The sequence below is a fragment of the Apteryx mantelli genome, chromosome 5, assembly GCF_036417845.1.
Source record: "Apteryx mantelli isolate bAptMan1 chromosome 5, bAptMan1.hap1, whole genome shotgun sequence".
Classification (NCBI taxonomy): Eukaryota; Metazoa; Chordata; class Aves; order Apterygiformes; family Apterygidae; genus Apteryx; species Apteryx mantelli.
The window spans coordinates 76,808,255-76,824,918 of record NC_089982.1 but is presented as its reverse complement, the minus strand read 5'-3'; the positions used below and the strand labels follow the sequence as shown (position 1 = coordinate 76,824,918).

General features: G+C 39.5%; 1 protein-coding gene across 1 annotated transcript in view; it reads left to right on the top strand.

Annotated features, from left to right (window-relative positions):
• Positions 1–16,664, top strand: part of DOK7 (docking protein 7) — a 71,524-nt gene that overhangs the window by 22,877 nt on the left and 31,983 nt on the right. The window contains exons 5-6 of the mRNA XM_067297193.1: positions 4,867–4,974; positions 7,664–8,538. Of these exons, the coding sequence (XP_067153294.1) occupies positions 4,867–4,974; positions 7,664–8,538 (983 nt within the window). The remainder of the gene's footprint in view (positions 1–4,866; positions 4,975–7,663; positions 8,539–16,664) is intronic.

Below are 16,664 nucleotides of genomic sequence, written 5' to 3'. Positions count from 1 at the left end.
ATGCAGAACTGTACCAAAATACTCCCTTTGGTAACACCATTGGCAATTGAAAGTTTTTATTTGTTAAAGGCTGAATGATCAGGTCTTCAATTTGAGGCAGATGGCACTGAGTGGGAATGCAAAGGTAGCATAGGTATCCATAGACGTTTTTAGGCAGCCTAGCATTTTAATAAATGACTTCTTTGAGTGGCAGGAGGTCATTGGATGGATTGTTTTTCCCCAGCTGCTAGTTGAAAAATAATTGCCATAATTGGCTACTTCTGTAGTTTTGTGGGGTTTTTTTGTTGTTGTTTTTGTTTTTTCCCCCTCTCCTTGGAGAGGGTATTTAGAAAGTAGACCAGAGAATTTTATGTTCTTGTCTTGACAGAAGTCTAGATATTGACAGAATAATGAGTCACTGATTGCATGGTTTGTAACCCATACTGAATTTGCATGTGTATTATTTGAGAAATGTTTCTTTTCAGGTGTGTGTTACATTCTTTCTGTTCACTTGTTCATGTTTGGAACTTAAGAGGAATCTTACAAGGCAAAGACCTAGCAGCCTATCAGTGATATTTTTTGGTGCTTGGGCAGATCAGTACTCCGCAAATCTGGCTAAGGCTAAAGGACAGTCTGGTCCTGCAAGCTGGAGAGACCCCAAGTGTAATGTTGATAGTCTTGATGCTCTCTTTTAATTTTGGAAGCTTTTCCAGGCTGCTCTGTGACTGACTGGAGAGTGTGCAGTGCTGCTTGCTGAGGATCTATCTGATGCTCTCTTTTTGTCGAAGCTTGATGCACCTTTGATCATTGCAAGACAGCTCTGTGGCTGCCTTCTACAGTATCTGTACCAAGTGGATCCTCCTCAGACTTTTACATCTTTTCATTCCTCCAGACATCTTACAAGGTGTGGAGATGTTAGCATGAAGGTGAGGGTCCAGGTCTGATTTGCGAATGTACCTACAATTACAAAGGAAGAAAGGACAGATGTTCAGCCTAACTTATCTGACTTTGTTTAACAGAGTAATTAACTGATGCTGCATTTTAAAGATGGATATAATTTGAGAATATCTTAGGTAGCTGTTGACTTAACTTGATATGATACATTCTTGTTGACAGGTGCTTGCCAAACAACCCTGGAGCTTTGAATCACTGTGAAACTTTATTCATATGTTACCCAAGTATTCAAAATCTCCCACGATGAGCAGCTGATGTGGCTGTAATGAATATCCACCAACGTAATATAAAAATAAAATCTCCATCAGAGACATTTTTAGTCCAGCCAAATTTCATGTAATCTTTCAGCTTTGCCCCAAAACAGTGTTTAAGGAGATTTCAATGACTACCTTGCAGAAAAGAATTTTCTTCATAGCAAAGAATCCATTTCTATTTTGGAAAAGATAAAGTGCTCCCTTAATTGAAGGGCCTGAGTGAATCTGATTGCCTAGGTTCCATGGGACTAAATCACATCACAGGATAGATTTGTCTAGAGTTTGGGAAATGAAGGTACCAATTGCACTTAGAGTTGCTGGAGCTACTGTAGGATGTTGTGTGGGCAGAAGCTGTCCCAACTTCCCTGGACAGCTGTCTCAGTACCGGTCATGCTGCTGTTGTCCTGCTGAGTTAGTGATATGGCAAATTACTGCATATTTGTTTAGAGGCTTTTCATTGTGCATGTACAAAGTGTAGGATGATGCCAACAAATCCGTCTTCACTGTTGACAAAAGCATAATCATCACTGTGTGGGGTTTTTTTTGTTTGTTTTTGTTTTAGGTTTTTTTTTTTTTTTTGGCCTTATTTCTGGACTCATAGGGCAGGAGGTTATAGGTTCTGTTCTCCAGTAAAGACTGTTCTCCAAAAGGTATAGGCCAGTGACTTCAGTCCTTAGTGTGATCTTGTAGCAGAATGTCCTGATTAGCACTGGATAATCTGTATCTGAAAATACTGGTGTAAGAATTTACTGCTTCTGTGGGAATAATTTTGTGTGTGTTTTCAATAGAAGTCTTGCTTTTTAGCAGAGAAGATTAAATGATAAATAGCTTTATTCTTTCAAAGTTAAGGGTGAAACAAAGACTGCAGTAAGACTGATGAACAATTGCTATTAGTATCTGCCTAAGACTTTAAGTCTATATGTATATGGCAGGCTTTGAAGTTGTTTCTTCAGGTATCTCTCAGTGTTTGCTGAGAAAGGGTTCTTCTAGTCTCAGTTTTCTATAAAACTGGGCAATGAGAGGTCACAGCATGTAACTATGAGTCCAGTTTTCAGACAGCTGTTTCTGTTCAATGAGCTACTTGGCGGGGAAAGAATATCTACCTCCTATCAAAGGAGGTCCTGAAGGGGATGTTTAACAAAACAGTTGTCAGGCCTACGTGACAAAGACTATGCCTGGAGATTCCCTGTTGTTGGGTGAAACCTGTTGTGTTCTTTAGCTGTGTATTAGCTGATAGGGGAGTTGGCTAGTAGTAGCACTTGAGTATGCATAATGCAGAACTTTCTCATTTGCTTCCTCTTCCCCTGGCTCTTCCCCCCCCTCCCCCCATATTTTATTACAGGCCAGTTTTGCAGGATCAGTTGCTTGACCAGATTTTTTTTTTTTTTTTAGTTGCAATATCTTTTTTTGTTTGCAAGAGGGGTATCAGTTACTAAAAAAATCTAATAGTTGTGTATATGCCCTAGTAACATTAAAAAAAATCTGTATGCAATCATATTTCAGAGGAAAGTGGAAGATCTTTCCTACTGACAGCTTTTTGTTGTGAGAAGAGTTGGTGTTTGTTGCATCTTGGTTTGACATATTTGTTGATCTGTTATGCCAGCTTTATACTCAGAGTGCTCCTAAAACATCTTTGTTGAAACTTTTTGGGTTTCAGGGCATTTAACTAGATACAGTAAAGGTAATTTGAGCAGAGGACATTCTAAAACAGATTCAAGTAGCAGCCTGTAGCACCGTATGCCACTGGGCAGATCCTTGCTTAGACCTGTCTGGGTTGCACTGTAGGTGCTGGTGGCCAAATCTTGTATCTTCTTTGGCAAAGATCCATATGGAAGTGATGAAGATTTTGTTTGAGTAAGCGCTTACACAGGTTGGAGCTAGTCAGTGTTTAGTAGGAATTGTATTGCAGGGGAAATAGGGGTTTGATATGGAGATAATCCATATCAAACGGTCCTCTTTTCTGTTCTGAAAGTTAGGTTTGGAGGGTGTCAGGCACTGACATCAAGCAAGTCCCTGTTTGAGCTGGGAAACACAAAGGTCACAGATCCTGTTTGTTGCAGGCTGTGATGGGCAAAGTTGTCCTGTCCCTCCTAGAACATCTTTAATTTTCAATACATGCTGCTATATCAGGACTGTGTATAGTACGTCTGGCTTGTTTTGCTAACCTCATCCAGACTGTAGTCTGCCAAAGATGGAAAACCCCTCTACGTGGGGAAGAAAGCTCAGCATTGTCACTTTGGCTCCTGTGATGTGCTCAGATCTATCCAAGGTAGATCAGAAAGTTAACGGGGGCAGGGAGGAGAGATGTGACAGCTTGTTTCTCAGGTAGTTAATAAAGTAGAGATTCTCCTGGAGCTTCAGCTCATGTGAAAAAAACTGCTTCCCCTGACTGAGCTTGCTTTGACTGCTGTGTGGAGGTGAATGTTTACCCTCATGTGTTGACAACACCAAACTCAGGTCTTTTAAAATGAAAAGACATGGGTTGAAAATGAAACTTTTTTCATTATTTCAGCTGGTTGTTATTTTACTGACTCAACCACAGCAATGTGTATCTCTGTTCACCACTTTTTTTTTTTTTTAACTCTTATTAAATGATTCAGTGATTAAATGATTTTTGTGGTATGCCTTTACTACTAGGTTGATCAGATACACAGTGGTAGTTGTGAGGAAGCTAACCTATGTTTTATCTGTCATTAATTCCTTTCTGTATATAATTATATGGGCTACTGAAACTTCTGATAACGAACGAGTTAGCAGACCATTTGCAACTGCCAAACATGGCACACTTGTCAGTGCTGTTTGCAATAATCTGTAAGATTCCTCTTGGGATGATGGTGATGATTTCTTTCAACATCTGGTTTTATTGTTGTGTCTGATTGGAAACAAAATGATTTAGAGGAAACTGGCCCATTTTCTGTGGAAAGTTCTTCCACGTTCTGTACAACTTTTGGTCTTTCCTTCCATTTTACTATGAAGAGAACTTTTTTCGGTGAAGCAATTTTAGCTGGAATGGCAAAACCACTAAAATGTATTGTAAGGAAAAATTCTATATAATACATTTAAATGGCTTTTATCATTCTAACTTTAATCTTATATTAAACAGGAAGATAGAGACCCACTAGGGGTTTATTTCTTCTCTGACTTCTGAAACTAATCAAACATTAAAGTGATGTCTTTGTAAATAGATGATCTGTATCAGTTATGAGGATATCAAATAGTTTAACCACTGTGATTCCAGTTTTATTATGTAGATTTGCACATTTGTAGGATGTGGTCTTTCTTAATGAGATCAGTGAAGTTGCAACTCCTTCTACAGGTCACATGTTGTTACCTTTTAGTGCTCTAGACCTGCTAGATGCTAATTTTCTTTGTACCTGTTGCCTTGAGTGCTGTGGTGTTCAGGGATCTGTCCCTGGTGGTGACTCATACAGTCTTTGAGTATGAGCTCCGAAAGTCTGTGACACTTGGAATTATGACTGATTATGTAGCATCTCTCTGGGATGTGCTGTAAGGCACATTGTCCTGGACATTTTCTGATCAAGATTTTCCCTCTTCTGTAATAAAGACCTAACATAAGAATACACAGAGGAATACATCTTTTTTTTTTCTCTCTCTCTTCTTTTTACATGTTTACCATGTCTCTTGTTATTATTTATTTATTTTCTGTTCCTTTTTAAAGATCCCAGTACAAATCCAGCCTATTCAGAAGAGAGATTGGCTCATGAAGCTTTGCAATTAGAGAAGCGCTTGAGCTTGCTGTCCCATACAAGTCGCCAGGGCAGTGGAGGTAAGAAATATCATTAAAAGAAAAAAAGACAAATGGTGTTCCCCTCCTAGGCTTTAGATATTTTTAAAAGTGTGTGTGTGTGTGTGTATGTGTATTTTTATATATGCACACACACGCATGCACATATATATGTAAAATTGTAAGATGCTGAGCTTAAAATAAATGTTCAAGATATTTGCTTTGGCTGCTCTTGCTTGTGGGGCAGTTTTTAACAGCATTGTGTAAAGGCCATTGATGTGGATTGGAGTTTCTTAGCTGAGCAGAGTGAATTTTGGATCAAGCATTATTAATACAGAAAAATCCTTTAGTATGTTGAATCCTGCTGAAGTTGTGCATATGCAACTTCAAAAGAACTGCGTGCATCAAGTTTGATACCTGATTAAGTACTTTATCTCACAGGTTGGAGTGAATCAAGTGATTTGTGTAGTTCACACAGCAGACTTATAGGAGACTTTTGAAATAAAACCCAGGACTCCTATGCTTTGGTTTTGTTTGTTATTATTCTTTTTCTTCATGGTAATATCTGTACATGTCCCTTCTGGAGTTGTTTACACGTGAAAGTAGAATTGGTGCCTAGCACTAGATTTGTAAAAGAATCTATGCCCTGGACTGCCATTTTAATTGTTTAAGAACAATTCTAGTTCCTCAAAACCTCTGCTTCACTCTTGAATTTAAAGTCTACAAGCCTAAAAATTGACCAATAAAGATCCTCAAAAGCTTGATTATGTGCTTTTGTACATGTCCATGACTACTTTAGTCTTGACGCTGCTGAGTAATTTGGCTTGTGACTAAATTCCTCTGAGACTTGCTGAGGTTTTTCTTAGTTATAGTATAGCTACTGGAATGATGCAAAACAAATGAGACCTGATAGAGACATGACTGTCTTTTATCCAGTCATTTAGTGGTTAGAGAACTTGTGGTCCAGGTTCATATGCATCCTCTGCTTGAGATCACTTCCATTTATGTCCCTGTTATTCTAAGAATGTCATAGTCTTCAGAGAATGAGGAGTCCTAGAGTGGGGTTTTCATAATCCATTATTTGAATCTTGCACAGGAAAATATTTGTGGGAAATCCTACAATAGAAAGAGCATCCCTCTTAGTGTCCCTCCCTCCCCAACCATCTGTAGGTTTGCTGGGAGTGCATTTGCCTGGATCTGGAGATTTAGGTTCCGCCACTGCCTTGGAGAACATGGTTAGAGCTCTGCATAGTTAGAGCATATTCTACAGGATTGTGAGAGAGCTTCCCTTCCAAAGTCCTGGTGCCTAAAATAGTTTATTAGAAGTGGTTTCAAATAAATTCAAGAATTTTATTTTTTCAGTAAAAATGTACAGTTTTTATAAGCAGAGTAACTTTTATTTCCCAGATATGTTTCTTTAGACTCTGGACATACTGCTGAGAAATACACTTATACTTTTGTATTTCATGCCTTCTGACTAGCAGGCTGTATAATATCATCTCGGGACTTACGTCAGAGTCACAAGCCAATGTCATGTAATGGGCATTGGGGGAAAGGAAACGATTAGATTTCACAGGATGAATGTTGCTGTTCTGTGGTAGTATATATCTAGAATTACTCCACAGAGAACAGGAGAATTGCTCTAAATATTTGCCCCAGCAACTGAGAATAGAAAGTTTTGTAATACCAGAAGCTCAGGTCGTGCAAATAAACATGATTTGCAGTGGACCCTTCCTGCCCCATCTGGCAACTTATTGCCCAATGTTTAAAAATAATACCTACAAAATGATCCTGCTGTCAGCCTTTGTTTTCACATTGGTTTTATTAAAAAGGAGGAAAATAACTTTGCGTGTTGTATATGCTACTACAGGAGAATATTTTTTGTGATGAAAGTGCCCTCATGCCCTTTCACGCCGATGATTAATTTTTTCTTAAACTGGATGCCTTGCATAGCTGTAGTCACCTGTAAAAATGTCCTTCTTGCAAGTATCAGTGAGAAGAAGAAACTTTTTGCAATATATGCATAAAAGGATCTTGTGAGATCTTTTTCCATATGGATATGGAAATGTTGTCATAATGGTAGTATTTTCATTTTTGTTTGTTCCAGTGATGTATGGTTGTGTTTTTGATATGGATATTAGAGATGTACAATGTAGTGTACATCAGAGAACAGGGCAGTCTAAATTGGATTTTATTTTTGCTGTCTCTTTAATATTCACCTTGATACCATTCAGGTAAGATTTAAATAGATAAAAAAGTAAAACAAGATAATCATTTGGCTGATTCAAGCAGAAACATTGAAATATCTTGCAAGTCTTTGGGGTATAGGTAATGGAAACTTTTCTTCAGAACTTCCTCGGATATTCTGAGAACATGGAATTTTGTGACTGTTCCCTTCTGGTATAAGATAGGAGTATCAACATTAAAGCCAGCTAACTGTACAGGAGTAACTATGGTTGAACAGGGGAGAATTGGGTGCATAAGCTCTAAAAATGTAGCCCTGAATGCAGTATGTTCCGCAATGTGATAGGGTTATGGTAAGGTAGTATACTATTTGCATCTTATTTTTCCCTTGGAGATAGGAGTTTTTGCAGGCATTCTGGCTTTCTGACAGAAGTTCCCCTTACAAAGCAGATGGAGTCTCGTCATCCTTTCTGTTTGAACGTTCTTGCCATGCTACCAGTCTATCCATTGTTTTAAACATGGGTTGATCTGTTCTCTTTTTTTCTAGGAGATGATAGAAGTCTTTCAAGTTCATCCTCAGATACCAGCCACTCGGATGTTAGTGTTGGGAGCAGATTGACAATTTGGCCTGAACAGTCTTCAGCCAGCACTTCTCAAGAGAGTCATGGACTGGCAGCTGCAAAGGGCATTCATCTTGGGGAAGAAAAGACCCATCCAGAAGGGGCACGTGGCATGACAAAACCACTTCCAAAGCCTCTCCGATCCAGACAGCTGCAGGAAATTGGTCGTCAGAGTTCTTCGGACAGTGGAATAGCTACTGGTAGTCACTCTTCTTACTCTGGAAGTTTCTCTTCCTATGCTGGGAGCTTGGACATTTGCCATGGTGATGAGTTTGGATCATTGCTAAGCCTGCCATTGAACTTTCCTTCAGATCAGAATTTATGTACTTGTCCTCACAGTGAGCCCCAGAGAGGTGCAGGCTCAGAGTATCAGGTTCCCAGCGCTCTCAGACATATTTATGATATACCCAGGGGTTTGTTACAGGCAGCTGCTAAAGATGTGCAGCCGAAGAGTGCCAATTCCACACAACCCAAGGACCAGCCCCTGTCACCTCAAGGCATTAGTGACCCAAAATTGCTGATACCGCACTTGGAAGCACGGAGGGCACCTGAGCACAGCCAGGGCAGAGGGAGACCTTCATCCTTACTCTCAGAAAGTGCCAAGGACTCAAGTGATGAGACATATGTGGATTTTGTTTCCAGGTGGTCAGATACAAAACCACAAGGACAGGTGTCAGACTCCAAAAGTAGTGAGTTGGCACCACCTAGTGGAGTCTCAGCTGACCCCTATGACATATGTAGCCCCCACCTTGGGATGACAAGAGCTCTTTTTTCAGCTTGTCCAATCTGTGGTGGACTAAAGGTAAATACCTAACACTGAGCAGATGCTAACGAAGCCTTCCTTAATTTAACACCATTAATTTAAAAATTACTTAAGTTACAAGTCACAAATGTTGTTATTTTCTTTATATTTTTATCAGGTAATAACTTTTGTGGTGTTTATGCTCAAGCTGAGAGGCTTAGTACATGGTTTCCTCAAAATCTGTGCCTGATCAAGGAAACACTGAACAATACAAGCCATCAGTCATTACTTCTAAATTGGCCAGTTTTGATTTTGGGTGTATGTAAGTGACTTGCAGAGACAGTGATAAAAGCTTTACGGCACATAAGAGGGCTGAATTTGTCCTGTAGCAATAAGGACATTGATCTCTCTTGCTGCTGTTTCATGAGAAGAACATAGGCAGGCCAGATAGTATGTGCTGCTATATAGGGTGACCATAGTACATATTTTTATTTATTTTTTGATGTTTTTCTTTCCTTCATCATGCTTGTGAGCATGTCTTGCACAAGAAGCAGCCAGCTCAGTGAAGGATCTCACTGGGGAAAGAGAAGATGGTCTAATTAGCCTGGCAGTCCATAACCGGTCACCTAATCTGGTATCATATTTATAATTGGTGGCCAGAGCCAGATGCTTTGGAGGAGTTGTGCAGAAATTCATCACCGGTCCACTAACAGGATTACCTCTTTCTGGGGAAAGTTCTTTTTGATCACCAGTTGCAGAAAGGCTTAAATGCTGAAGCATGGAGATTCATATGTCTTTTCTAAACACGTTTGTTTTCAGTTTCTGTTAGCATGGCTTGGATATTCCTCTAAGTTCTTTCTGAACGCTACTAAATTCTTGGCTTTTTATGGCAGTAAGCTTTATAAATTAATTGTGTGTTGTGTGAAGAAAATATTTCCGTTTCTCTCTCTTCTAGGGAAGACTTTTTTTGTTAATGTTTTTGCTAAACTGGAACAAGATAAAGCTGTTTGTGCTGGTAAGGTCTTGAAAGGCTGGGAGGGTTGGAGAGCATGTTCAAATTAGGGAATGTGTGAAGTAGGGATTCAGCAGAGAGACGTTTGTTTGAGGAATTAAGTACTGCCACTGAAGTGTGTACATTTTAAATGAGCATGTGGGATTACATAAATCAGTGCTGTGAAAAGGGCTTGAGTGTACAGTACGTTAGAGAGAAACTAAAAGATTGTAAACTTGAGGGACTATTTTGTTCTGAAGCTTTTCATGTGTTTGTATCATTGACTGTGTTCACATGTCCAAAAACTAGATGATGCTCTGCGTCTGAGGTACTTTTATGGCCTGCATCACAGCAGTGTGAGCACCTTGGACATTGCTTTGTGTCATGTATTTATACTTGCAGCATTTGGGTGGTAGGGAAGCGTTGGTGTAACAGGCTATGGTTGTGTCTGCACTGATGGTTAGGGTCAGTGTTTTTTCAAGGCCATCCTTGCCAACAGTCTATGTCAAAGGCCCTCCTTAGCCCTCCAGCCTACTTCTGAAAGCTCTGTTGGACTCAAGGGCCTGTGATCCAGCCTCCTGGTTCTGCTCTTTCTGCCGTGTGCTTCTCGTGTCTGTTGCCTGTGATGAGAGAGGCGCGGGGAAGGAGGCGCAAGACTGATTCGTAGAAGGGCTCTGCCCTGAGATCAGGAAGCTCCCGGATTGATTTGTTGGAAGCAGCAGGGAAAGAATTGGCTGGGGTGGGGTTAGTTCACATGGTCTAAGTGTTTGTGGATGACCTGACTTGTCAGTTCAGACATACTTTCAGCAATTTACTGAAGTCTACCCCACAGCGTGGCAGGCAGGCACTTGAAACAGCGAATCCTGTTGTACATCTTCAAAACCATTAAGGCTAAATTATGCCACTCCTTCCGTAGCTACCTGTTTGCTCCCTCTCCTACCCCAACATCCTAAGTCTCATTTATATTTTTATATGTACCATCAGGTTTCAGAGTGATTCTAGTTGCCCTAATAATACCAGTTGGCAAGAATCTCAGGAATAATCAGAATTTTAACTTAGTGACAGAAAAACAATGGTGCAGCATGGTTTAGCATGAGGTATGTTGTTTGCTCTTTTTTTTTTTTTTTAATACCCATTTGAAAGTATTCTGAAAAGAAGCTTCATTAAATGATTCATGGGTTTATTTCTACTTTTAAAAGAAAAAAATAACCTTTTGATACATTTTCCTGAATGGTCAAAATGAATTATTATATATGAGTATTTAATGGACACTGTCTTTGTTTTTTCTCATGATGAATACAGTGAAAGCACAAATCCATATGCTATAACTAAAAAAATTACTCTTATTGCTCATTCTGTGAAAAGAATGTTTGAGAAATGGTTAGGGCCACATTAGGGCTGCAGTTATTTTTCACATTTATTGAAATTCATATTCAGAAGGCTTTGTGCCAATGTTTGGAGTGCCTGTGCAATTTGAAGTTAAGCTGTTAATTAAATTTTGCTTAAAATTGTGTTTTTAATGGTTTTCGAAAGCCTACTATTTATAGTGAATGTGTGACCTGGATAAAGTGAAGTCTACAGCAATAATTAAGCACCTAAGTGTCTGTTTTCTGCTCTGTATGTAAACTTTGGAAAATCAAGGTGAGATCTGGGCAGGGTATAGGAGTTCAGCATGTGAAGGGTTGGAGATAGGTTGCAGGATGGAGTCATGCATATGGGGAAGGATGGTGGCGTTTATGGTCAGGATGGCCTAGGTTAAGAATCACCTGCTTTGCCAGTGATGAGGATGATGGTGAACATAATGCAGGGAGAACATACCCTGGGAGAGTGCCAAAATTCAAACAGAACATAGGGCAAGGAATTTGTGCTTCACTCTGGATGAAGAATAGAAATAGCACGAATAAAACCACTAAACGTTGCTTCTATTACTTCTGTATCATATTTTGTATTAGACGTTGGGGATTAGTAAGCAAGCATGCAGGGTGGTTTGTGTTCTGTTGTACGGTATTGCAGCATGCTGAAGAGGTTCCTCGCTAGACACTTGACAAGGTGTGCCTTTGCCACTTAATTTTTGCCTAGGTGATTTCAGCGCTATAGATAAATGCAGAGATGGGTTCTTTGTGTAGTATAAGGATATTTTAAGCTCAGAATGTTGGATTGCTGTGGGATTTTTAAGTAAGCTCTAGAGATTTATTATTAGGTTCTATTTTTCAGTTTTCAAATGCCTAGCTGGTAATAGTTTGAAGAATAGCATTTCACTGTACATATGTTGCTCTGTAACTTCATTTGATGCTATAGTTTGAGAAACATTGTCAACCTTTTTTACAGGGTGTCTCTTTTTTTTAAATTCCACCATTGTTTGTAAATTTTCTTAGAAGTCTGAAAATAAAATTCTTTTCCAACTGTTTTTGTCCCTTTCCGTCTGCCAAGTACTGTTTTATTTTTGCTTTGCTTTCTCTCCCCTGACCCTCCTCTCCTTGCATTTTGAATGAATGTGGAATGATTCTGGCTGTTTCTTCGTACTACTTAGTGGTGCGCTCACATCAGTGTCGACAACTTGAAATGTGCCTATTAGGAGGAATTCTGTGTTTTTTGGCTTACCCTAAATTCATATTTATGTTGGTGGGAGTCCTTACGTGTGTAGAAATATAGCTTGATTACAGTTTTAGTAGGAAACTTGCCATGACAGAGGAGAAAAGAAAGCACCAGTTTGTTGTATGTGTCTGCTATCATCAATCATGTATTGATATTCAGCCACCTGTTTTTGCTGGTCATTTAAAAATACCTAAAGCTCTTTGGAAATGAGGATCCCAAATTAGGAACAGCTCTACCCAAATCCTCTGTAATACAGTTCCTGCTGCGACTGTAACTGAATGCCTCATGAGCTTTGAACCTCCCAGCATATCTGTAGTAAGCTGAAACGCGGGAATGCTTTGGTTCCCAAAAGAGTTTAGGTGCTTTGTCCTGTAGCAGGATGCACAGCTGTGAGTGGGCAAGATCCCCTCCCTACACAGTGATAGGGAGATCTGGTACCTGCCTCAGGGGGGAAGTGCATCCCAGATTAAGTGGGGAGTTGCTCCAGTTAGCTGATAGGAAATTTATCTCCTTTAGTCTGTTCTGTAGAAACTGCTTTATTTTGCATTAAAAAAATAAAGTACTCAGTAGCTCTGAGAGAGTTTGACATATGCATGTTTGAGCAGGCACTGTACCCAGTATATTTTAATCATGTAGCACCATGTACCTGCAGGGCTTGTTAATCAAATGCAACCTCTTGTGAGCGCAGAGCCTCTTGCTAGATGTAGAACTACCGCGAATGTCTGTTTGCATTGTGCATTGCAGACCGGGAGGAGCTAGAGAGAAGCACGGCTAATGTGTGAGCCAGAGAAGGGGCTTGAGCTCTAAAGAACAGCTTGTGCTGTGGTCTGTTTTGTTATCTTGCCAGAACTGATGTGACCAAGGTCATGAGAAGCCTGTAACAGGGCTGAAAATGTGCAGGATACAGAAGACTGAGGTTGTGAGACCCTTAACTTTGGTTTTAGCTGGAAAGTCTCCTTTTATTGTAAATGCTGCTTTTGAAAGTGGTCAAAGAGAAGGCCTATAAGGTGTAAACTTGTGTAGTGAGACTTGAGAAATAGTGGCTGCAGAGTACATTGTTGCTTCCATGCAATTGAGAATGTTTTCAGTGTTTTTCATTTTAATCAGGTACTTTTCTAATCTGGTTTTAAAATAGGTACTAAAGAAGTCATGATGCATTGTTATATATAACTTTATGTAGCTATTTTTTCTGTTGAAGCCATTACCTCTTCCCCCATGAGACTGAACACCTTATGTTTATAGTATGTGTATTTCCCTGCTTTCTGTTAAAGTGTAGGAATGTGATTATTAGTAATTACACAACTTTTACATCTCTTTTCAAAGATTTTAACTTTTTTACATTATTGATGTATGAAGCTATAACATTTTATGCTACCTACCATCTTCAGAAAAGCTTCAGCCTATCTAGATTGGCAGCTGTAAATTCTCAGTTGAAAAGGATGCATTTGTCCTTATCTACGGTGTTGCTCCTGCTTGTATTTCTGCTTAAACCTCAGAGCTCCAGGCAGTTCCTAGTTATATATCCACTCACCTGCTAGAATTCTTGTACCATGAGATCTAAGATTTGCCATCAATTGCAGAGGGTGCTGGATAAATTACAGAATGAGTTGCAGAATTTTTCCATAAGTTAATTCTTAATTTCTCTTTTTGGTCAATCCATTAAAGTGTTGTTTTGTTTTATGTTTTTTTTCTTCCTAATACAGCCTGAAAGCAGTAAAGAAGCCTTCATTCCCATGTACATTAGGGCAGTAGGTAATACAGGCAAATTCTAGTGATAAACAGTGATAAAAGCAATCTACTCTTTCTCTCCCCCCGTCTCCCCCCGTCTCTCTCCGTCTCTCTGTCTCTCTCTTTTTTTTTCTTTTTTTTTTTTTTTTGAAGGCAACACACACACATTAACAGAGCTATAACAGGAGCAGTTCACACCTCAGAGGAATATGGATGTCATTAGTCAGTTATATTTACCTGAATGATAGTGTTTTTCTGAGGCTCTCTTATGCTTTGATGACTACTGGTTCTGGGTACTGTTGGCATTTGGCATGAATTAGAAAACTTACATTTGTGCCCTCCTCCTTTTAAGATTTAATTACACTTGCTTTTCTTCAAGCTCTGACTGTGATACTTTAACTTGCAATGAGGTGCATCTTTGATGGCACATATCACCATTAAGTGAGGTAACCTTATGCACTGGACAGTGATCTAGCAATCTGGTATTTTACTTCTGTTGCAGTTATTGTAAAAGGCTCTGAAACTGTTACAATGAAGTAGTGGTATGCATGGGACTTTGCACAGACTCAAAAGCATCTTTAAAAACATCTCAACGTCTTTCTGGAATAGAAGAAATTCATGATCATTACTATCCCTGACGCTAAAATGCAGTCATTTCTGGAGTTGGCTGTCTCTGCTGACAAAAGCACACAGCAGCACGGTGCACATCTAAGACTGGAGCAAAAGAAAGTTCTCTGATTGAAACTGGCAGGGAAAAGGGGCATAAAAGGGGTCGGGCTCAGGGCTTGTGGGTGTTTTTTTGTCATAGTTTTTGTTTTTCTTGGCCAGGATCCCAAGCCTTCCACAGAGTTAACTTCCATCCTCTTACTAAACTGCTTTTAGGTCTACTTATATGCTGTTTTAAGATGTTGCTTGAGGCAGTCCACAGGGGAAGGATTTTTTTTTCCCCTTGGTTTATTGTCATTATTTTCTACAATATTATAATGCTTCTTGGAAATAGGCTTCGCTCCTGAATAAGCAAGAAGACATCTAGTTTCCATTTGCTTTGCTGTTGCTGGTAAGGACTGATAAAGGTGACTAGGCTCTTCCCAAGCTTGCTCAGAGGAGGTCACTTACTGGATATAACATCAGGCTTCGCAGTGGAATATAGGCATGCCAGCCCCACTAGAGTTGCGCGGATCTGACACTGCAGGGGGCTGCCTTCCATCTTACCCAACGAACAACAGAAATCTGAAAAACGATATAAAATGAAGATATTCTCTGTCTATCATGAAAGACTCCCCATAGTGTTTGTGACAAGAGTAAAAGTTCTATTCTCCATTCAGGATAGTAAGAATTAAGCTCTCAGCACTTTTGGGGATCGCACACTAGGCGGAACAGATGGCGAGTGATCTGCCATGGGAAGGAAGTGCCTGCCACAGAAGCACTGGTAAGTGAAATAGTGTCAATAATGCCAAGAGAAGAGTGTCTTTCATGCATGCTTGGAATGTATGCGATGCAGCTCAGCAGAGTTAATTCTTTTCTCCTAAGTAGATACAGTTATTGGATTGTTTTTCTGTCAGAGAGCCAGTGAAGATATTGATTAAACCACAGTATTGACCTTTTATACCCCTCGGAATGAACAAATGGGAAAATCTACTTCCTCCCCTAAATTCAATCAAGCAGGATAATAGTTTTTATTATTACCACAGCTGATGACTGCCTCTTCCTCTGTTGGTAGCAATAGCTGATGTGAAGAGAGAGAGAAAGAAGTGTCTTGAAGAAAGAGGAGTCTGATAATGAAAGCTGGGAAAAATTACTTCCTTTGGAATGCAGGGTTTTTGGGGTTTTGTTTTTGATTCAGTGGTAAAGAGAGTCATTAGCTCTCCAGGAACATGGCCAAAATGGGAATGTGGAAGAAATCTTTTTTTTTTTTTTTTTTTTTCTGAATTGAAATCCATCTCTTTTTGGAATAATTTTACAAAATCTTATAAAATATGTTAGCAGGGAACATTTTCTATCTTCATTTTCTAAAAAGGAGAAAGTAGAATTCCTCTGCAGAGAAAGAAAACATGAAAAGGGAATAGGAAAGGGCAGATTACAGTGAACCAAGTGAGCTCAGCGGGATGCTAATAATTCCAGTGCCAGCCCCAGACTGAAAGCCGTAGGTTTGACTCCCATCTGATTTATTTCCTCCTACAGCAGCACAAACAAAGTTAAGTAAAAAAAAAATACTGCCCTGGCTTCCCTTTCTGCAAAGTCATTATAGTATTTATCAATATTATATTTTAAGATCATGGAGTAAAGAAGGCTATGCAGCAAATGTTCTGCTTTGATTAACATTCACTGATGTAAAAGTAATTGCATGGCTCAGAAAAGGAATTGGTGAGTGTCCACAGGATAGCAATCGCATGGATTGGATGTCTGGAGCATTGAAGCAGCTTGCTGTGGGTAGATGGGACAGGTGAAAATAGATGGTCAGTAGGGATAGGACCTTTCCTAACAACCCTTTTTCACAGAGGCACTTAAAACTGGAAGTATGTGAATTAGATGGATGAACTCTGTTAAAACAAAGTTGTACAAACCGTGCTTAAATTCTTCCATAACCCATGAGAAGGCAAAAGAATGACGTTAGTTTGGGAATCAGGATGCCTGATACACCTAATACTCCAAGGTATCTATGAAAATCCTGTCAGTGTGGCTGATAATATCCCAGATGGGTTTCTAATCAGATTAGATCTGTAAGGGATCAGTTGTGTAAAGGTTGTGACTTAGGCAAAATCTAAGTTTTTCTAATATAAGGGTACAACCCTATACAGAGTTGTACTGCTTGATCTGTAAAGAGCAAATAAGGCTTTCCAATATTGGCCTAGTAACAACATCTTCATACTTG